Source organism: Spea bombifrons, chromosome 1 (assembly GCF_027358695.1).
Source record: "Spea bombifrons isolate aSpeBom1 chromosome 1, aSpeBom1.2.pri, whole genome shotgun sequence".
Taxonomy (NCBI): Eukaryota; Metazoa; Chordata; class Amphibia; order Anura; family Pelobatidae; genus Spea; species Spea bombifrons.
Genome location: NC_071087.1, coordinates 12436135 through 12460591, shown reverse-complemented (window position 1 = coordinate 12460591; position 24457 = coordinate 12436135). Strand labels below are relative to the sequence as shown.

The window sequence follows — 24457 nt, the reverse complement described above, 5'->3', positions numbered from 1 at the left end:
TGTATGACAACATGGAAACTGTAAATTCTTACCTGGGAATTCCTTTTTCTTGCCCATCCTTTGGCAGTATATATTTGGTTCCCACACAATATATTTGTGTGTAGGTCTTTGTTATTACAGTGGGTATGTGGGAGGGGAGGTCTCTCTCTTATAGTTCTGCTTTTCCTACCCTTCTTCAGACGAGAGGAGACTACGGTATTTCACCCGTGCTGCCAAAGAACAGACAAGAAAAAGAAATTGCCGGGTAAGGTTTTATAATTGTTTGTCACATTTCAGATTTTCCCGGTTCTAATTTTAGCACAGATGTAAAACCAGTTTATTATTTTCTTTAAAATTTCCTTATTTACGTATGAATATCAATATTCTATTTGTTATTAAGATAATAGTGGTGATATCTCTACAGTACACCTTGTGCTAGAGGCTCATGCTTAATCTGCCAAAATAAGTATAGTCCAGGAAACGTTACCACATCGTAGCACAGGACATAACACAACATTCCCCTAATATTTTGGGAAATGTAAATCTAAATAACTTAAAAACAGAACAAAAAATGTTAAAAAATTAGTTATTATTTTTTCCAGAACTAAGTGATAATAGGAATAATAGTTTTGTTTTCTTCCCCTTCTTCTGAGTCGTGTAGAATTGTGCGCATGTATTTGTGCTCACTGTTAAAACACGGCCACATCTTCCGTGATTAGAAAATTCCGTAAGGTACAAACCATGCCTCTAATGCTAATAAACACTGATGATGTTCATAATAAAATCCATATAAAACAAAAATGAGAACACATGACAAAGGGTTAGGGGGCAAATGTTGTTCTTTTTATTAATATGTGCATCAATGTAATGTACTCTATTTGAATATATATATATATATATATATATATAATCATATATATATCATATAAATATATATATATAAATTCCTAATCATATCTGAATCAATGCAGTTCTGCTTATATCAGAATCAAGAAACTCAAAGATCAAATAATGTAAAATTAAAGGGATTTTGATGAATGTACCCTACATACCAGATATACACCTGTTCAATGACTACATAAATGTAAAAAATCCTCAATATGGAGAATTATTAATGCGTTTCGGATCTTACAGGGTAACTGTCACCTGAATAGATTTTCTGAAAATGAGAATATATAGATTAGGGAGTTAGAGTGGCTTAACCCATTCTGAGAATAGAACATGAAGATGGCTTCACCTTTGGTATATAAGGTATGTTCTAGTACATATATTGTAACAAATTGTAAGTTTGGATATGGTAAAGGTTACAGATCCAATGCAAGAATTCTACAGTTCTAACAGTGAGTAGGAAAATATATGCAGTGCTTGCCTGTGATCAAAAAAAAATACGTGTACAAAAATAGCATTGCAGGTTTCCATAAAAGTCCAATATTTATGATGACGCAAAACATGATTTCAAACACATGTAAGAAAAATAGATTCCACTATTACTGAAATGTTGATAGCCTCGGTCATTTGTTGCACATCTAGAAGTCTCCCATGATACCTAGCAAGCCGAAGACATCTGGGCATGGTGGGACTTGTAGTTCAACAGCAAATGGGAGGCAGTGTGTTAACCAGTATTGTTATTAGTAATCCATTAACCCTTTGAGTTCCATGGGCGTATTGAAAAAGCTCCATGTGAAAATCTGTATACAGTGCCCTCAAAGGATAAAAGCAGATACTATAACAAATATTTATGCATAATTCCAATAGTGTTATCTACATATAACAATCTCAAATAGTATACATCATTTTCAAAACAAATCATGATATTTTACAATAATGAAACCCTTCCAGTAGCCGATGGCAACGAAACCTATGTTCAAGCAATATATTTCACACCCATCATCTACTGAATGTGTTTTAGGAAAATAGTAGAAAAATAGTCTACAACAGTAAAAAATAGAAATACATTTTTTTGTTTTGACATATAATTGCATGTATGTATGAAATTCTGCCTGCACTAATCAATCTCAATCACTTACAGCAGCGTTAGAGCTAAAAACTGGATTTTAAAGCTGCTGTCAGTATTAAAATAGCCTGTCCCATTATAAAAAAATGGATTTCTCTGAGCATACAGTGCTTCAGAAAGTTATATATATGTTAGCATGGACAAAAGTATGTTTTATTTCATTTTGTTCTAATAAACTTCTGAAGCGCTGAACGCTGCAATTGTTGTCAGTCGTGTAATATTTTTGGATTCCTTGCCCAAAAGTACGATACTTTATGGCAATGCAGATGAAGTCCTATTTGTACAATAAAATTCTTTCCTCCATTCATTAGAGTGTCAGGCTGGGTTATTGCTACTGGGCCATTCTATTGTTTGCCACAGGCAGCATGATAAGAAGTCAGGGGATTTGTCTAGTAGATTGTGTTAATATAACAGGGCTATAACACAGAAATGGATAATATGCAGCTGCCGGAAAACATTCTATTATGCAAAAACTTCTTAAAAAAATACTTTTGAAAACATATTTTTATCAAATATTTGTAATCATTTTTTAGTGTGACTTTCCCTTTAAATACTTAAAAAAGTATGTTTTCAATAGTACATGCCACATATGTATGAATCATTTTCCCACTATTGCATTATATTTTAATACAAATTACATACATGCAATATCTTACAATTACTCAAAATTACTAGTACGGTTCCATTTGTTACATGTTGCAATTTTTTTTCTGTTTTGAAACAATTAATAATTATTTAAAAAAAGTCAATACCGCAGAGATTAAAACCAAGAGAAAAAAAAAACAAAACACAGTAAATGTTCAAGATATCAATACTGTACATAAATGCCCCCAGAAATTGAATATTAACCCTTAGTGAGCCAGACTGAGTTAACCCACTCTGGAAATGAAGGGGTTAATGGGTACAGTAAAACGGAAACATACACATTTCTACTAAGGAAAAAAACAAAATAAAAGTCCTGTATGTGTAAGACCATGAACCTGAGGAGGTATGTTGCAGACCGTTTTTGGTATAAAATGATACACAAATAAAATTAAATAGTGATTGACAAAAAAAAATAAATACGCTTACAAAACAATATTGCAACATTACAGGAAATTCTGAATTCTAAATGTAAATACCAGCAGATATGTAAAATGTTATTTTGTCGCCAAGACATTGGGCATTTTACCAACCATACTAATCTGCCTGATTTCTAGGAGGAAATATCAGCTTTGGAATGACCCCTTTGTCGACATGCTACATACAATTCAGTTCCAGTTTCTACAGTGAGATCTGAATAGCTAGGAGTTGGCCCTTCAAGCATTGTCCCTGATCAGCTGTCACTGGACTACAACTCACATACACCCTAGAATTACTTTACTGTAGTCAATCCGCAGATAGGGACCAGTTAACTCAAACCTGATATATATCATATATTGCACTAGCAATAGTCAATCTTGATTGCAGTCCAACAACAGCCAATGGGCAAGAGTTGCCCAAATCTGATGTACAATCAACCCTCTATGACGTACACATCCTTCAGGAAACTTACTGAGTAATTACAACCCATATCCCATAGGTAGGCCTCTAATAGAAGACTATGGAACACACGGCCAGTCTTGAGTTGACTGTCCACAGCACCCCAAATCAGATTATATAAAGTTCCTCTTCCCGATGACATCATGGTTGAGATCCCTTTTTTCTCTGTTCTAGTTCTGGAAGGCGGTCTTCTCTGGACTGCGCATGCTGGGATCCCACTTTGTGTGCCGTCTCAGTTGCGGCAATGTCTATCTGCGCATACTTGGTGGAGCCACTGCCTATAAACCAAAGAAACACGATTATTAACAGGAGTTCTGCCCATAAGATGCGATTAGCTCCAAAAATGTAAAACATTTGCATATTGTCGCTTAGGTTTCTGATATTTGGGACACTATATAGAGAAGTAATAAAGTAATGTTTGTGGAGAAAAATATTGGTCAATTTCTGCCTAAATTATTAGTTAGGAGAGGAGATGATTGAAAGCAATACCTGGAAAATTCACAGGGTAGGCTACTCATCCCACATGACGGGGCAGGGCTAACTCCAGACAACCTTTACCAGGAAGGGTAAAAGAGAAGGGGTTGGCCAAACACCATCCTCCTGCCCAGAGGCCCAGGGAAGCAGCCCTTTAACAGGAGACTCCGGGTTGACCCCAAGGCGTTCTCAGGTATGATGACACCATATGGAAAGAAGTGAGGATCTCATGGTGCATGGTATTGCAGAGTGTTGGGAAATGGTAAAATAGAGGATACTGGGAAGAAGACAACTTTGAAGCACACTCTGGAGTACCATAGTATGCATTTTGTAAGGGGCAAAAAATAAAAAAAATAAAGAGTAACCATTTACCCCACCAAAGCAATTCAGGTGTGTATATCTTGCTGGTGCCCACTTACTTATAGGTGAGGATGGAAACTATATACCTACAGTACAGTATCTATGCCTCCAAACCCATGACTATAGCAGATTTCAACACCAAGTATTGATTTAAAGCATTCAAATGGACCATTTTACAAATCACTCAGACTTTAAACAGCAGAGCAGCAAAACAGAGCTTTCTCTCCCATTGTGGACCATTATTTACAGTTTCTTTTTATTCAGGACCTCAGTCATTGCCAACATAATTAAACAGCTGAAGACAATGAGTCTTAACGCTAACAAGCATTAGAGGCATATCATTAAAGTACTTGGGCATCAGCAGACTGTAATTCCAGCTGTATTGGAAGGCGCGTACTAACATTTATTTTCCAAGAGACAAAAGGGGTTATTTATTAAAAAAAATATTCTAATGCAAAGTTAGATAAGTGACCTTATCACCAATTGATTGGCCAATGAATAGCATACTATTGGTTGCTGTGGTGGCATGACCATATGTTTTCTGCTTAAGTACATGAACATATTGTTTTATGTGCACATATTACTCCATTTTTATTTCCACTTTGGTTGCAATAGTTTACCAGATAAACCTTTTTATGTGTTGCTGTTTCCTATATTATGGGGGCGGGGGAACTTTATTTGTGACAGCAACGATCAAAAAAAAAAAAATTGTAAAATTAATTTGCACATTTGTAAAATTCATCCCTATGTTTTTTCTGGAAAAGCTGGATATCTCAAGTCACTAAACCTGCAACGCATTGTGAAGGGCCAACCCCTATAGGCTTTTCCTGCAAGAACTGCTGAGCTGGCCCTGCATAATGTATAGTTAAATGTATGGGTGACTTTTAAGAAATATCTCAACAGCATCTGTCTATATCCTCACTACTATCTGTGATACAATGATTGCAATAAGCTTCTGCTGTGGAAACAACATGCACTAACATCAATTAAAATGTTTTATTTGATTTGCACATATGATGAAAGTAAAGATGACTACAGTGAGCAAATGGAATATTAAAAGGAAAGTAACAAAGCAAAATGTGTTTGCCTCACCGATTCCTGGCCCTCAGTAAAATGAAAAGACTTTTACTTCTTCTGAATGTAGATATACAAATGCACAACTGCAATGCCCTTAGTAGCTGGGAACCTAGTATCAACCCACCCATGACGTTACTTTATCCATTCTCACCTTCTCACAGTTTTGATACATTTGACTAGTAAGTACTTCGTAAGGTGTCCATTGTGCTAATACGGACAATTGCGTGTACCAAGATGTAAAAGTCTAGGTTTCTACCTGGATAATATCAGAAGCAGTTTAATTTTGAGCAGGGAAAGGAAGTACTGAAATGTTTAACAATTGGATAAGGATCATTTCTAAGAGTACCCTATCTATATAAAATCCATTTGTCGGCCCTCTGGCTCTCGAAAGGTTAAACATGTGCACGAATTATAAAGGACCACTTTTTCTCTGCCATGGCAGTTTATTTATGTGTTACTAATCACTCCATTAATCTGCGTTAACCTTCTATGAATACCGGTGTCACGGTTTAATAAGGGTGCAAAGAAGACATTACAAGTTGCCAATTATAGCGTAGCACCAAGAGAAGACATTCATTAAAACAAAGACAAAAACAGATCTTATTGCAATGACTTCAGCGATGAACAAACGGGCGAGTGTCATTAATTTTCATATGCTAAGGTTCCTCATTATAAGTGAATATTTTTTCTCTGCCGTGCAAATCATTTGTCACAGTTATGTGTGTTTCCACGTGTTATTTATTATTAAAATAAATTCATTCTGGTCTCTCTAAATCAGTCAGGCAGCTAAATTACCAGTGATATGCGGAGTAATGATGTGCCCTTTGTAGCAACAGATAATGAGATATAATGAACTACACCAGAACTAATTATTTTACATTTCGTTTTCATATCGATACATCTCTCTGATCTGCACAACTTCTGGAAATTCATACCCATTTTTTCCAGAAATCCCCCAAATCTGAACTTGATTACACTGAAAATGAGGCATATTTCATACTTTAAAAGTCAATCAAAAACTAAAACTACCTTTATATAGCACAAGCCCTCGGTCATAGATTTGCTGATATATGTTCTTCTCTCGTCCAAGACGCAAATATTAAGTCATGAAATATTAAGATGATTGCTCCCATGGTATAGACATACAGTTGTTTCCTAATACATAAATGCTACTAGCTTGTAAAAGTAGCAACCTAACAACTTTTCAAGTAGAATGAGATGATGTGTTTGTAAGTCAATATAATAATATAGTATATGGGATGTCCATCTTAACATTAAGCTCAATGTAAGCAGTTACATAGAACTACATAGTCCTCATGCCATTTGGTTTAAGAGTGAAGTGGGTTTGGATCCCACCTCATTTGGTGTTTCTGTAGTGAACTAATTGGCCTTCTGACTGCCCCTACTATAGAAAAAATAACACACATACATGGAACAAAAGTACTACATATGAATATTAGGAAGATGCGGGTTTAGACATCTTGATAGATAAACTATGAGGTTGTCTAGAGCTACATTTTCCACGGTGCCAGTTAGCTTGGTGATATCTAGACACGCTTGTATCCGTACGACACCACTACCTGTATTACTAACTGAGGAGATGTAGAGAGCATATCTACGGGATATAATTCCAGACCTGAACTTCACTACCATAAAAAACATTAAAAAAAAATAATGGAATTAAAAGATGAATGTCAAAGGAAATGGACCCAACCTTACAGTGATTGCTGCTCAGTAGACCTGTCCAAAGGAACCAAATAATCATTAAGAATGACAGCTGTTTTTAGATCTGTCTAAATGGGGGTTATGTACAAAAAGTGATTCTAGTGCAAAGTTTGCAACCTGGACCATATGGTTATTAGGTTGACCAAATAACGTTAGAACTTTGATCCAGCTTCACCCTTTATACACGACCCTTAGCGCTGATGAAGTAGATTCACAATGGATAGATGTTAAAGTGAAGATTAAATGATCTGCTTGCATGAGACCAGTGATGTTACCTCTTATTCCTGTACTAGGCTCTTGCAGTTCTAATGCCGTGTAATGGATCTGTTTCTTTGATGTTGGGCTGATAGGAATATTTACATATGTTGCTGTTTCACTGCGAGGTCGGTCAGAAACCAGTGGCTCGGCTGGATAACCTGCTGCCCCTGCTGACCAGATGAAGCAGACATATTTGTGTTAATTCATAAGTGTAAAAACAAAATAGATGCTGAAGTATACCACCCAACAATATGAGTATAGATCCAGTAATAACAGAGGGTTCAGGATATCTCACCAAGGATAGCCATGTGAGGTCCAAAGGAAACAAAGGGAAATAAAAATATGTCATTGAGATGGGGGATTCTGTGGGGGATACTCATTAGCCCTCGGTAATTCACAGCCGGATGTCAGGGTTTACCTTGACCTTACCCCAGAAAATGTAAATAAACATGTTTGAGGGAGTCTCTGTATGTTTTTCCTAAAAGAAAATGTAGAGGGGTCATATTTGTTGTAAGTTGCATATTTAAATCTATTTATTCTGAACACGCATATGCTCAAACCAGTGCTTATTTAAGCCTTTGAGTGCTGGGGTCAGGGCACATTTCCGTCTATGGGTGACCACATAAAGTTTCAGATTTTTTCTATTACATTCCAACAAGCAGCTTACACTTAAGGAAATGTATTCGATGATAACTGGTTTAAGGCAAACCATGCATCACATAGCATGATATAGTGACACAAAAATATTTCTCCATGATTTCCAAACCAACTAGTAAAAGTAGCTTCTGCTTGGTCACATACAATGGCTTCTCTTATACCCTAGACATTGCCTCTGGTTAAGGAGTAAGTGCGAGGCATCTGTTTTTAACAGAAGTCTCCAGGCCCTGACTGGCCCTCTGGCACACCGAGCCTGTTACCTCCAGCTGCCGGTCACATTTACTTCATTAGGTGGCTGGCCCCGCTAGACCATAGAAAAGTGACCCAAGCACCCTGTACGTCACTCAGTACATTTAGTTTGTATATACAGCAGCACCACCCCTAGCTGAAGTGCTTTCCCTATCATTTCACTGCACCCATGCTTACTTCTTATAGGAAATGCACATTAGATAAAGGGATTTGTGGGCTTGGAGTTGAAAATTTTGGTAGCACCTTAGAAAACAAAGATGGCGGGCGGGAATGCAGTACAATTGACAGCCGCACAGCAATACACAGCAGCCAGGAGGGCACCCGGGGCGTAACTAGAAGCCTCAGGGCCCCGGTGCGAGAATCTGTTAAGGGCCCCCCACCCCAATCTACCCCCTTCTCATACCATCTGCCCCCTTCTCACACTATCTAACCCCTCTCCCCCCTTCTCAGGCTATCTACCCCCTATCCCTCCCTTCTCACTATCTACCCCCTCTCCCTCCCTTCTCACTAGCTACCCTCTCCCTACCCCCATTCTCACTATCTACCCTCTCCATACCCCCCTTCTCACTATCTACCCTCTCCCCACCCCCCTTCTCACTATCTACCCTCTCCCTACCCCCTTTGTAGGTCACTTACCGTGCAGTCATGTGGTGGGGGCGCGAGGCCTCTGACTCGGTGCTCTGCCGCGGTGCGCACAGCTTCACTGCTGAGCACCGGCATATGACGCCTCAGAAACCTCACGCTCCCAACACTGCAATCAGGGCAGCGCTGAGGCAGGCAGCGGTGGCAGAGGAGACAGAAGGGCGCTGAGTGGTTGCTGAAAACGACCGCTCGGCACCCCTTAGCCCCCCTGACTGGCAGAACTCCAGGGCCCGGTCGCAGTCACAACCCCTACGACCCCGGTAGTTCCACCACTGAGGACACCATCTTTCTTCCAATATCACTCCCAGCTTTTACAACAGCCTATAACTAATTATTGTTAATATTTTATATCAGGAAGAAAGTTGGTGCTGGGCTGATGGGCCTGTTAGAATGATGTAGCCCTGGAGTTTCAGCTTTATCAGCCCTATGTTAATCCAGACCATTTGTGACCAGTATATGGTCACATATGGTCCGGATTAACATAGGGCTGATGAAGCTGAAACTCCAGGGCTACATCATTCTAACACCAATCATGAACTACTTCAGCTTCCTGACTTCACCTTAAATATTAAGGGCTATCCCAGTGAGCTTTTCCAGCAAGTACAGGTTACCATTAATCTTTCAATTATTAACACCGTTAAGCATAGACACGTATAATTATGGCAGATTATATGCAAATTTCTATAGCACATGCAACATTGATCAGCTCTTTTTCTAATTATTTTGTTTGAGTCCTTGATCTGGGTTCCAAACATACAGTAAGCAGTGTGTGCTAACCGTTTTACTCCCTGCTGTGCGTATATATATATAATTAGTCCAAGGTTCTGTTCTCAGAGACCTCAATATAGGTTCTTCAAAAATCAAAGGTTATTATGCTAATAAGATGTTACAATTTATACAGTCTCACTTGTTACAACGTATTTTCCTGGGTTTTAAGACGCTCTCTGCTATATAATCAATTTTGCTGTCAACACAGCTTTAAGAAGTTTCACAGTGTTGGAAATGCTGTTCAAATTCATAGCAGGTCGGGGGGCAGCACCACAGATATCCATCATGTACCCCTTCAGCCGCTGTCCTCTATGCTGAGCACCAGAGCATGACATTATATTCTGGCAAGCTGCATTTAACCCCTTAAGGACAATGGGCGGTGCCTAAACCCATTGAAAACAATGCATTTTGAGCCCGTACATGTACAGGCTTTGTCATTAAGGGGTTAAAAGAAGACAAGCAAGTTTGCTATGGCAGCTGAGTCAATAGGGTAATCTGTCCCTGGTTATGTGGCAGAGGAGGTACCATACTAATGGAACTGACACTCTAATACCAGTAAGTCTAGACAAAAATGGGTGAAGATAATACTAATGCTTCAAAAGTGTCACCACCAAGGCCCGAGCTACCTATAAGCAAAGTAGGGGGTGGCATAGAGCGCAGATCATTTGGGGGTGCCTCCACGGTGTCAGACTGGACTGCCCACTGCGGGAGGAGCAGGGCCAGTAAGGAAAATCATAGCTCTCCCTTTAACCAGTGGTGCGCCGGACCTCACTGCTGAGCACCAGGATATGGTGCGTTTCACTGATTCCCCCCTGTAATGCTGCCTGTAATTAATGCTGAGCGACAGAATACAATGTCATGTCGCGGCGCTCAGCAGTAAGGTTGGGCACACCACAGTGGAATCCTGAACAGAGGCGTGTAAGAAAAAGATGTGCTCCCGCCACAAGACTTCATAAAGGTAAGATACTATAGAATTGATAGTGAGGTAAAGCTATAGTGGAGGGACAATGAGTTGGAGAGAAAAAAAGGAGTGACAGAAAGAAGAGAAAAATAATGAGAAGAGGAGAGATCGTGAGAATGGGGAGATAATGAGAAAGAAGAGAGATAAAGAGAAAAAAGAGAGGTAGCGATAAAGAGGAAGAGAGATATAGAACAAAGATAGAAGAAGGGAAAGGGGAGAGATGAGATGAAGAGAAAGGGGGAGATAAAGAAAAAGGAGAGTGATAAAGAGAAATGAGAGTGGTAAAGAGAAAGGGGAGAGGTGCAATAAAGAGATCAAATAAAAGGGGAAAAGACAAAAGAGGAGTGATAGGGAGAAAAGATGGAGATAATGAGAAGGAAAACAAAGAGAAAAAGCATGGGAGAGAAAGGGAAAGAGGAGAAGAGATAAAAAAAAAACAAAGCAGAAGTGCGTTAAACAGAAAGAGGAGATGTATGGAATAAGGGGTGCTGTAAAGAGGAGGAGAGATAAAGAGAAATTGGAGAAATGGGAGAGAGAAAGAGGATTAGAGACAAAGAGAACAAAAAGAGATGAAAAGAAAGGGGAGAGAGAAAGAGGAAGATGAGGATAGTTAATGAGCAGGGGGATCAATAGAGAAAGGATAGAGGTAGGAAGAAAAAGAGGAAACACATAGAAAGAAGACAGTTAAAGAAAACGGGGAAGGATGAGATAAAGAAAAATATGGGAGATAATGAGAAAGGGATCAAAGAAAAGGTAGAGCGATAAAAGAGAAAGAGGAGCGGTAGGGAGAAACGAGAGATAAAGAGAAGAGGGAATAAAGAGATAGGGGAAGAGGGATAAACAGAAAGGTAGTGAAAAAGGGTGAGGTAAAGAGGAGGAGAGATAAAGTGAAATGTGAAAGAAAGAGGAGGAGAAATAAAGAACAAATAGATAAAAAGAAAGATAAAGAGAAGGAGCAATAATGATCAAAATAGAAAGAGGAGAAATCTAGTGATTTATATGCAGGAGATGCACATTAAATGTTAAAAAAGTATCTTTTGAGAACTACAAGGATGCCAGCAAGAATTTCTGTACCTTTCTTACAGATTTCTGTAACGCAGGAAGTAAAACAATCTGCCGTAACATGGGTTTGTTGTGTCCTAAAAACCCATAATGGTTTTAGTTAAACACGCACTATACTTATTAATTGGTATTTTACTTTGATGGTTCCTTATATATATTCCTTATATAAATTCAAACATATTGTCAGTGTCTGATGATCCCAACAATACAGATTAAAGAAAATGAATGCATTTAAAATGTATATGCATTTGTCATAGTATTGCTAGTAAATTGAAGTACTTTAATATAAACGATAACAAGTATGCGTTTTTAATTTACCGCCATGCAATCAAGCGTAGCAGCCTCGTGGCGAGGTCTTGATTGCTGTTTATTTAGCAAGGATTTCCTATTTGCCCTCTTCTAGTAGATTAGGCTCTCTTTCTTGAGTGCAGAGACACTGCATTATAATGAATTAATGTAATTACACTGGATTCAGGACACTCCACTGCCACATACAGCCCCACCAATCACGAATGCATAATAAAGTACCTTTAATATATGCATTCTTTACCTGTAAGAAATAAAAATAAAACGCACACACCTTCCTACCCCTGCACTACAAGGAGCTGATGGGAGGAAAACTCTCCATGCATTTGCAAGCAGGAAAAACATGTTTATATTAAGGGACATTCTATGATTAAAATACCATTTGATGGCAGGAGTGTCCCTTTAATGAGGTAATTAATGTTTCGGGGTAGCTGATCTCATAACCTCTTAGCCTTAGGTTCTGTAATTATTAATTAAATCCCTGTCCTGGGCATCTAATAATCTCACTAAAGTGAACTCCACTGCATAAGGAAAAACAAGAACAGAATAACCTCAACAAATTATTGTCTATAGCTCCAGGGGGGCATCAGTACAAACTCTCAGTCTGATTTTCTAAAACAAAATCAACCAGGTAACCACATTTTCAGCTGTCACTCAAGTCCATACCTCCCAACACTTCAAAATGCGAAAGAGGGACAGTTCTTTTTTAAATCGCTCGTGCTGAACTCACTAATACAAGCAATTGCACTTTACAATGTCGCGCTTGCATCGCCACTTAAAACACACTTCATTTTTGTCCGCACAGTCATGCATATTAAAAATAACCAACACATTGAATTGAATTCCCGTGCTCACCCAGCCAGGTGTCCACCATGACTAGACACCAGGGGAGTTGTAATTCACAACTAACACCTGTCCCCAAATCTGTCGTTAACTACAGTTCACATGAGGGTCAGCCAGACATACTGCTTCCATAATGCTGGCTGAGCATCATGGGAAGTGCAGATGCTGGCTGTGAACTACAATTCTCAGCCAGCCAGGTGTCCACCATAAAGCTGGCTGAGTAACATTGGAAGAATAGTCAACAGCAGCAGATATTTTTTTTTTAATTAAAAAAGGCTAATTTTAGCCTCCCTCCCAGGACCCTTACACACTGCCTTTACACACACCTGCCCATAAACACACATGTACACATACACTGCCCTTACACACATCTGTCCATACACACTGCCTTTACACACACCTGCCCATAAACACACATATATACATATAGTGCCCACAAACACACACATATACTGCCCTTACACACACATATACACATACACCGCCCTTACACACACATATACACGTACATTGCCCTTACACACACACATATACACTGCCCATACACACACACATGTACACTGCCCATACACACACATATACACTGCCCATACACACACATATACACATACACTACCCTTACACACACCTGCTCATAAACATACATATACACATACACTGCCCTTACACACGTATACACTGCCCTTACACACACAAATATAAAAGATTTAATAGGTAATGCACTACCAAAAGCTGAATAGCAGCACCTGCACCGTGCTGGTTTCCGTACCCTGGAGATAGGTGTTCAGGGCGAGGTCACATTATGTGCAGCAGGATCCTTAAAAAAAAATAAGACTAGTCCCTTCAAAAGAAAAGTGTGGAACACAGCACCACATTTTGTACAGAGGTTGTCTAATGCTGTTAATGTGTCTCTGAACCGTGGTTTAGATTGTTGAAATTAATTTATTTTAAGTAATGTCCTGTAGATAATAGGTGGTCCACACTAATTTTTGCTGGTAGAGTTGGTATATATCCACATCTGTGTAAATGCCATGTCCCATACATCTCCCCAAATACTTTTTGCAATTTACTGGACTGACAAAATGGCAGACCTCCAACTGCTGCAGACATACAACCCCATGATCCTCAGCAACCGTGGAATATCTATCCTCTAGCCGTGATACTGTATATGGTATAAGAACCTGGACAGGAAAGGGGGTTAATTTAAAAACTGCTGGGGGTAAATGTTTTCGGTTGACCTGTTTGCATAAAATGGTTTCAATAAGTTTAGCAGACATTTAAAGAGAGAGAGACTGGTAAAACATTAATAAGGAAAAATGAAGGCTCCCTATATTTAAACAATGGATTGTTACTGGAATAATATGATACATGGCATTTCCCCCTATGATATGTCATTGAATGGATACTCATTTGCTAATAAGCACCCTGTGGTAAAGGTTACGGGTCCATTTTAATGGACCCCAAACTTTTGAACGGTGTTATATACAGCATAGACATGTATATATATATATATATATATATATATATATATATATATATATTTGAAGTATATTCCTATTGATGGTTTACATTTTTTTTAGTACACCTAGGTGACTAGGAACAGGAAAATGTTCAGCCATGACCCGGGGTATAAATATTGGGTAACACAGAGGCCAAGTTCCCTCAGTCATTCATCACAATGGGTAAGACCAAGGAATGTAGCTGTGATGTGCGGCAAAAGGTTGTTGACCTACACAAAAATGGGAATTGGCTATAAGAAAATAGCAAAAACATTGAAAATGCCCATTTCGAGCATCACCGCAATAATTAAGAAGTTCTAGTCAAGAGGAAGTGTTATGAATTAACCCGGAAAAGGATGTGTGTCTATGTTGTCTTAATTCACTGTGAAGAGGATGGTTCGAGTGGCCAAAAAATCTCCAAAAAAATCACAGCTGCGGAAAGTCTCCAAAACTATCATCACAATGGAGCCATGCAAGTCAACAAATAACAATAATGCTATTAAAGCAGATTATCTAAATAAAACCCTAAGAGACTGAATAATACTGACTGCCCTCCAGTGCCTCACTTTCACACGTAACCATGACAGCGTTCCAAACTATGATCGCTGCACGTGCCTCCATGTCCTGACATTCAGCCTGTCAGCCACACATGTCTGTCTTATGGACAATGCTTTTTTCATGTTTCTCCTGGGGATATACAGGTTGGTCCTGATATATTTGCACCTTTCTAGGATTAATGTACAAACAGCAACCATCACAGTGATGAATGGCATTAGGCTCTTACTGTGACACATACCTGTGCTAGCTAGCGTGGCTTGTCCCTTTGGAGGTCTTGCCGCTCCTGGTACCAATGAAGAGGATGCTCCTGTAATGTCAGCCCACCAAAGATGGGGGAGAGAGTCAACATAATTAATGTTATGTTCATCTTAGATAAACAACAGCAATGATGACTTGGCTACTTGGCTGCTACATTGTTTACTGGGAATAGTGCAATCACTAGTAAACATATGAATTAAAGAAACACCAGACGAGAAGCTCTTGACCCGTTAACACCAGATGTGAGCCACTTTGTTCACCTGGTCTGCTGTAAGACCTAAACTCGTACTTGGTGGGTGCAGTTTGAGGTAGAATGTAGTGGGATACATGTTTGTCACATTCGCTAATTCCTGGAGTGTTTGTGATTTTAATGGTGACAAGCCAGCATGGCAAGAATCTAGTGGCACCTTCGAAGTAAGTGCCTCAGACAGGGAAACAGACAGCCGTTACAGTAAGCACCCTATGCACGGGGACATATTTGTTTTACACAATCTAAAAAAACACACAAAGTTCAGGAAACTACATTTTTTTACTTGAAAAACTGTTCTTTATTACAAGGTATTTTGCTGTGATTTAAAAATGTCCTATTACATAAATATATATAGAGATGTATTCATGTTTGTCGTGGAGTACGTGTGAGTAAACATGTAAGAACAGCTCGGGATAAATCAGTTCCTAAATCAGAATAGATTCCTTCTAATCTTACCTTGTGCAGGGGCAGGTCCTGAATGCAGACCAGAGGCGCCCTGAAGAACAACAAAAAGTTTACAATGCAGTTAAAACAGCAACTACAGAATACAATAACGACATTAAGGAAAACACGCCTTGGACCGGTGGGGAAAGAGGGCATGGCTGCTGGCCTATTCCCCCCCCCCCCCCACACCATCTGCCCCTCTTTCCCATTGGGAAATGCTTGCTACTGTGTTGCAATACAATGGCTTGAAGCAAGAAAAACACAGACTAACTAGATGGGCTGAATGGTTCTTATTTGTCATCAAATTCTACATTTCTAATATGCTTTAGAGCCTTCTGTAGGCTGGTGCTCGCCCTCTTTTTATTGTGGACACCCTGCGTTCCCCACTGCTTGCATCATGCCCCCACCTTCTCGTCTTTGCATTCTTTTATTTACTGTGTTGAATAAAGCTATGGATGATGTCATTATAAGGTTGGTAGCCATGTGTTTTTATTTGGTTTAGGGCATTGGTCTGGCAGGCATGGGTACTGGCCAAATCAATGATTTATTTTACACACAGCAGCCTTATAGAGGAAAATGGTAACAATTAATTACTAACCATACTACACACAGCATCTCTATTATCATAGGTCAGTTGCTGGTTTATTAATCTAAATCTGATCATTTTATCAACTGAAAAGGTGTAATTTCTTCAGCTTTATTAAGCAAATAACCCAAATTGTTTAGGTTGCCCTTCATCACTAATCACATCATTCTTGGTCGCATGCTTTTTAAGCACAATAATCTATTGTGATATAATTTTTCACAAGCATCACAACTTTACAAAATTGACAATTGGATAGACTTATGACTGATACGCTTAATGATGTGCGTCGTTTTATGGGTTCCTATTTATTATGATGGGCCTTGTTTTATGGGTTCCTATTAATCTGCTGGATCTAACATAAAGGCTGCAAAACAGCAGCCAATTACAATGGTCCATGTTAGTTCTTTTGATCTGCCCAATTCGACACCCCCTTCTGCACCCAACTGGCGTTGGTCCCAGTCTCACATTACCTCGCTGCACCCTCACCCTTTTTATATATAGAGACTGAAAGCTAGCCCTAGTCTGGACCATCCTTCCTGGAACAGGACCACGTGTGGCAGGTTTATGGATAGCAGAGTTCAGGAATGCATTCGTCATTGCAGCCCTGCGTGAGGCATTTTACAAGCATTCCTGGATAAAATAGGAAGTCTGGTCACCATATTACAAAATACTATGCACAAAAATGTACATAGCAAGGCATGGAAAGGGTTAATACCCATGGTAATTTATGTAATTCAAAGCTGGGGCAAATATTTCACATGGCATGGGATGCTCCAGGCAAGCATAGGTTATTCTCTCATTAAATTAAAATGCAGCCTTCATAATTATTGACTTCATATGATCTGTGAAGTTTTTATTTGCGAACTGAAAGGGTGGCGATCGAATGATCATTTAGTGTTCCATTCGTAGAAGCTGTTAATATGATCAATGCTTCGTTGTGCAATGCCGGTAGCAGAATTTGGTGGGAATAATGTAACAGACCGTCTATTTTCAGCAGTGCTAATACACGCAGACACTCGGTACAAAACTCTTTACTTACAAAATCCAGTAAACGGATACGTACCATTTCTACAACACAATCTCCATGACACCAGATACTGTAACACTCTGTCTCCATTCCTCTCGCATAGCTGCCTTTCCTAATCAGATTACTAACACACAGGCCTGGATTTCCCATTAGGTGCCGTAGGGTACTGTCAGGGTGGATGTGAACGCTATAAAAATGAGACCCTTTCCTCTATGGGATATCCCTGCAAACCACGATACCCAGTCAGGGTCAGATTAACCAAGCTGCACATGGAGCAATCTCTCCAGGGCCCTAGGGGGCCCTAAGTCCCTACGCTGTAGTAGGCTTGGTTTGTAGGGAACACGGCTGGCGGACACTGGTAGAGAGGAGCTGCTCTACAGCAAGTAAAGATATCATTGGATTAATCAAGTGCAGAGCCGGCTCCTCTCTCCCAGTGTCCATCTGCACTCAGACAGGAAGAGTGGGAGGGCTTGAGGTCATCGAGTGTGCTCTGATTGGCTGTTTAGTCTCTTTCCTCTTCCTTTTTTACTGCCCTCCCTATCCTTTCCCTCCATGTTACTTGGGCTTGTGTGCCCCGTCACAGGCTGTGAAGGATATTTTACTGCAACTTAAAGTCCAATGGATGATAGCAACTCTAGGTCAGTTTAGAAGAGCATACGTGCCTAGTCCCCTCCCCACCCCTATGTTGTGTATGTAATATTATGTTGTGCTCCGCATTATATTTTTAACTTGTGTCCTGATATGATTGACACTGGTTTGATCAGGCGTTATGGGCCACCACCGATCTAGGCCTGACCCCGGGCAGCTCTTCAACTGCCATCAGCATTTGCCTCTGCAGCTTCCGTAAAAGCTGGGTTATGATGTCATATGGTGGCACTCCACCTCGTATGGATGCCCTAAGCCAGTTAAGATTACTATGGAAGCTATGCCAACTAGGCACCGACCACTCCAACAGGCCGATGGTGCAATGGTGCACCAGGGAGCATAATCCCCTCATAGGGCAATCTGTCTCCGTTTCCTCTCCCTACAAAGAAATGCATAACCTCCTGCGTAGGTCAAATTCTGGGGAATAATTAACCAAATTTGTGAGTATAATTATCAGGATGTTTATGGTTAGATATAGTTTCTGCACAAAAGCCTATAAAAGAAACATTTACCTTTAGTCCACCACAGACAGGACAAGCTGCAAACAGGGCTCTAGTAATTCCAGGTTGAGGACTGCATATTTCACAAGTGTCAGTTGCCCCTGGAACCGACGGAACCACATCGCTACTTTTTGTTTCTGGAACCTGCGACGGAGGTTTTGTGGCAGTCCACCTTGGAACAAAATCCACATACGTCTCATCGTCTTTGCTTTCTTGGAGTAAGGATGAATGCCTACTCCGATCTTGGCTTTGTTCAACTGTTGTTCTTGCCTCCACGTGCGGTACCAATAGCTTAGGATCACTAATGCCTTGAGTTGCACGTGACTGGTCCTTGGATAATGTGGAATCTGAACTCTTGTGTTGAGTACATCTACCAGCTGCCGGTAGTAAACTTCTGGGTGTGTCATATAGATGTCTTACAGAGCCAGGAATCTGATACTCAGAGCCTCTCTGGGGATTAGTATGTTGGCAAGTACATACATTCTGGTCGGTAGCAAAGTTCAATGGCAAGCTAAGCAATGAGCCAAACTCCTCACCATGGCAAATGTCCAGGCTTTCAGCGTAGGAAGAGAAGCTCCCGGAGTAGGAAGAGTGGCTACCCGTAGCTATGCCACTGTCAGAAGAACTTTGACGACCTATTTCCTGCAACTGTCTAGACCTTACGGGCTTAGGAGGGGGCTTTGCAGAATGAAGAGCATCTGCATAGGCTTTATCTTCTCCAAGGTGAATGCCTTTCGCTGCTGCCATCCCGTGACTTTCCGCTGAAGTGCTGGCCGACGATGTCTCTGGCCAGATTGTCAGTCTACTTCCTGCACTGGCATCTGAGTGACTGGTGTCTGTAGAGGAACTTGATAAACTTCTGTCATCCCCTAAAATAAAGTAATAGGGAAGCACATTTACACATGTGTAAAGGCAATAATTATTCATGCTTGAGTTACGTTTTTCTTATAGCAATGGAAAATCAGTCAGGACTCGCCAAACTTGGGGTACTTTGATGTAGCGGCAGGCTAAGCAATATACGGCTATATAGTGTGACGGAATCCCCAATATTTATGCCTCAGGTGTATTTTGAATAGTATTGGCTGGGTATGTGCTGAATTCTTGCTTTGTTTTATGTATTAATTGGTAATTATTATTCTACCAGCAACCCAGGAATCTGAATGTCTATGCTTTTCAGATTGCGTGCCCCCCTTGTATATTTCTATTTCTTTTATGAAGACCCATATTTTTGTGACAGGAAAATCAGATACGCATTAAATTAGAAGCAGTTGCCAAATAATCTATGTGCTGCCGCTGGCTAGATATGCATGGCATTTTTTTAAACTCGCAAATTGTGCATGGAGCGGCAGATCAGGTAAGTGTGAGGCGCTGTAAGCCAGTGGCCCGTTTGGCATTTGCCAGGTGTGCCAGATGGCCAGCTGAAGCCAAATCAGTGTTGTTAAACAAAAGACCTGCAAGTTACATATGGTCCTTTAAATCTCTTCTGGCACCACACCAAGGCACTCAGTCGATGGAGCAGCTGAATTGTGAGCTGTGTTCTTGTGTATGCGCTGTGAGTTGTGTGATTGGGAGAGCCATGAGTCACGTGGTTGTCTATAAGTTGACATCTTGTGGAAGTGTTATCATTGTCATTCTGTGAATGACTTTACCACTTTGCTCCAGAATTGGATTATAACCCTGGTTGAATTAGATTGCTGCCTGCAAAACAAAGTAAAATCCGAGTGTAATGTTATGACACGGAGCTTGAACTCCTGGAAACTGTAGTTTTGCATAATGCCTTTCTATATATTCTTACCTATTTTACTTTTACATAAATTATTACTTTTTCATTTTGTAGGTGGTTGATAATAATAAAAGGTCATGTTAATAAAACAGAGATTTTTAATCCACCTCTTAGTACTAAAGGGACATCAAATGGCCATGCTCAGTATATCACAATGTAATGTTATGCCAACTATTTAATTGTGTAGTAGGGATGTATTTAAGAACAAGTGTGAAATAATTTCCTTCTCGCAACATTCTTGCAATTCCATATGTGACCACAGGGAGCATTCAGACTACGCTAAAGAATTTATATATAACATACTATAGATCATATCACATTCGTTGGGGGCTGGTTTTCTCAACACCGATGAAGGATCTGATTTTTATGCAATACGATCTAAATGTGTTGTCCCAGTTTGAACTGGAAGAACTAGGTGGAGTTTTCAAATTGTATGGCTAAGGATTGATAGTTAAGACTATCATTTAAAGCCAGTCTCAGAAGGGACGGTACAGGGTTACTGTTACTGCTAGTGGCCCCTGTATCAAGCTTCAATGAGATGCCAGGACTAGATGAATCAGCACTGTGCAGGCTGAGTGGATGACAATATAACAGATATTGCAATCAGCAAGAAGGGTAATCCACAGCTCATTCCCTGTTTATAAAGCGCTGATATCAGCTCTACACATTTTATGGGGGAGCACGGCATTTATTAAGGGCCAATATGACCATTACCCTAAGGGAATACAGAAATACCTGGACGAGCTCCTGATCATTGGGGGAAAGAGACACCTTTTTGTGGGTGTTTATTCTTCAGACATACATAGTATATGACCAAATGTGTGGACACCCCTCCTAATCATTGAGTTAAAGTGTTTCACAGCACCCATTGCCAACAGGTGTATACAGTCAAGCTCATAGGCAGCCATTTCTATAGACACACACTGGTAGTAGAAGAGCTTGAGGACTTTAAATGTGGATGTAAACCCTGCTTTTCAAGATGCCACTTTTGTCATCACAATGTCTGCCCTGCTAGATCTCTCTTGGTCCACCATAACTGTTATTATTGTGAAGTGGAAGCACCTAGAAGTAATAGCTACTCAGCCACAAAGTGGTAGCCCATGCACAGAGCCGGCCCGCAGAGTGCCGAGACGTGTAGCATGTAAAAACAGCCTGTCCTCTGTAGCTCAAAGGGTCTCTGGAAGCAACATCAGCACATGCAATGAAATGAGTTCTCTTGAGTTATAAACCACACTTCACTATCTGGAAATCTAATAGGCGAATCTGGGTTTCGCATGTACCAGGAGAACGCTACCTATCTTTGCGTAGTGCAGATGTATTTATCAATAGACAAGGGCAGTTTAGGTTTTGTCATTATAACCCAATATCAGAGATTGTTTTGAAAAAAAAATGTACTCTTGTCCTGCAAATATCTGTAAAATTTCCATATTGTCATAGAGGATAACATAGATTAAATGTTATTAATCTTACCTCCGAGGCTTTGATGTGAGAGGAGACTGAGACGTTTCTCCAGCTGCAATGTTTCATGTTCCACCCTTTCTTCCATGTAGGCTGGGTTTAGATTTGGGTCTATGACAATAAATTCAAAACAAGTTAGAACAATATACATGTGTACCTACAAAGTGTACATCTTACGGAGTGTTGTATAGCCTTAAAAGTATTAATTATAAATTGAATAAATTATAAACCCCCTCCCCATGGAGCAATACCAAAGGAGTCTAATAGAACACTGAATTATGTAAAGAATAGATGGAATGTACTAGAAAAGCACAATCTGCCACCATTGGACAGAGAGTAAGAGTGAAGACTCAGGATATCTCCCAACGTTTTGGCTAAAAGTATTTATAAAGGGATCCTCCCGGGTGTGACTTCTATTTAGCAATAAGAGTGAGGGCATGAATGCTGGAGCAGCTCCTGAGTCTTACTGGGGCAAGAGCTGCAACAGTGTCATGAAGGGTCTTAAAATGATGTCAGAGGAGGGATCCTACCTTTTTATTTCCCCGTCTGTATGATGAAATAAGGTGCAGTATTACTGCCTGACCTCCCACTATTATTACGTGGGTTTTCTATTTCTGTATTGCTGTTTCCTAGCCTGTCCACCCTGGCCCGTGCTTCGTTCGACACACACTTTTACAGTAACCAAATGGGTTTGGGGAGGCGGCGACTCGTGGCACTTGCTGTATTGGGAATAATGGTCACCGGTTCACAGTTAAAAGGTTAAACAGCTACAACAAAATAATGCTGAATAAAGCTGTGGCCTACAAGCTAAGCACTAATATAGTCATTGTGTTTTCTGTTTTGGATGATGATTGCTGCGGTACTCAGAGTATAAGCCTACGCAGATCTACATAAAAACAGATGTAAATATGTTTCTAAATTAAATTGTCTTCATAAAATACATTATTCTGCTTCCAAATACCAAAAGTTCTAAAATGACATAAAAAGTCTTGGTAAAGCCTCAACTCGCCTCAACTCACCACAGATGTGTCCCCTCTTTGGCCATTTCAAAGGTATCTACACAGAAGGTTTCATTGGCAGTAAATCAGTGGCCAGACATCACTAAATGCCCATAATAATTACTTTTCATTGTGTTTTAAGCCATCATTCTGCTTGGGTTGTCAGGGGAAGGCTACAGGTAGATGCAATGGGGTATCATGAAGCACACATGGAGTCCAAGTGAATATTGTGTGCTTCAGGATGTTTTATACAACACGGTTAAGAAGGAAAAAAATAAACGTAATTAAACCCAGATTCTGTTTTAACGGGCACTATTAATAGTAGGTGGTAATTCTTCTAGAATGTTCCGTTCTTCATTTATTTGATTTACATGGTGCCTGTCTACTCTCTGTGCAACACTACACCAACTCGGTCACTTCTGCATTTAGGTATAACTGTCAGTATATATATATATATATATATATATATATATATATATATATATATATATATATATATATATATATTAGTAAATGGGTTTAGCCGTATAAGTCCAGTGTTATTCAGTCAAATAACAAAGTATTTCGAGATGCAGTGATACTTTTTTTTATTGGACTAACAAAACAAACAAGCTTTTGAGAGTTATCCTCTCTTCTTCAGGTCGGAAGTTTAACATGGGAGTCCAAAAAGATTTATTTTTTAGCACTTTTTTCAGCGAGTGGTTGAAAATGTAAACTGCAGATGTGAGGATACATTTATCACCAGAAAGGTTATTCAGCCTTAAAATATATAAATTTTGCTCCTTGAATAGCATTCCCGTTAGTGGTATTGTATTATAAATGTCCCGCGCCGTATGCGTTATCTATGGAAATCCCTGGTGTTCCCCGTTTATCATGCACTTTTTGTACTAACCTGGGAGCACTGGGCGCAGACCAAACGGGCCTTTTGTAGGAGAAATTCCACGAACAATGCAGTCGAAGAGAAAGCTGATCTGATCTCCTTCTGTGCAGGACAGGAAGAATACTCCGGCCCCTGAAGCAACAAATAGGGTTTTATTTTGTGGTGGCAGGAAAACTTTGTAACACTTTCCTATATATAATTATATAACAATATCCCATGTGGCTGAATATCAATACCTTTAATTATGTTTTATATATTTTGTTTTAAGACACCTATACAATGTCTGATTAGTCAAATACAATTTATCATAGATGCATTAAGATTAGATCGGCACATTTTGCAATTATCCATAATTAGAGAGTTTGCAAAAATTCAGTAATTGAATTCTTCACACACACACATATATGTATTTATAACCTATCCCTTAATACGGAACTTAAAGAATGACGTGCTATACTGATATACAGTAGGAAATACGAAAAAATTATTCTGCGGCAAATTTCTAAATCCTCACCATTGCACTGGGAGGGATATTCCATTTTATTCATAACATCCTTCATCACTAAAGGAGCCCCTCTGCAGTGCTCTCTTTATTGCTGAATGCCGGGATATGACATCATATCCCGGCACTTCACCTTTTAAGGATGCTCAACGCCGGCAGAAGTGAACCATGAA

At 39.8% G+C, this 24457-nt stretch overlaps 1 protein-coding gene across 3 annotated transcripts in view; it reads right to left on the bottom strand.

The window, feature by feature from the left end:
- Positions 1-2613: 2613 nt before the first annotated feature.
- DOK7 (docking protein 7) overlaps positions 2614-24457 on the bottom strand; it is a 42223-nt gene continuing 20379 nt past the window's right edge. The window contains exons 5-11 of one of the 3 annotated variants that reach the window (XM_053458232.1): positions 23795-23914; positions 21917-22015; positions 18676-19532; positions 15918-15957; positions 15192-15260; positions 7426-7578; positions 2614-3792 (exon numbers count right to left, since the gene is read on the bottom strand). In XM_053458232.1, the coding sequence (XP_053314207.1) occupies positions 3656-3792; positions 7426-7578; positions 15192-15260; positions 15918-15957; positions 18676-19532; positions 21917-22015; positions 23795-23914 (1475 nt within the window). In that variant the 3' untranslated portion in view covers positions 2614-3655. The remainder of the gene's footprint in view (positions 3793-7425; positions 7579-15191; positions 15261-15917; positions 15958-18675; positions 19533-21916; positions 22016-23794; positions 23915-24457) is intronic. The other 2 variants (XM_053458233.1, XM_053458235.1) reach the window with 2 other exon arrangements.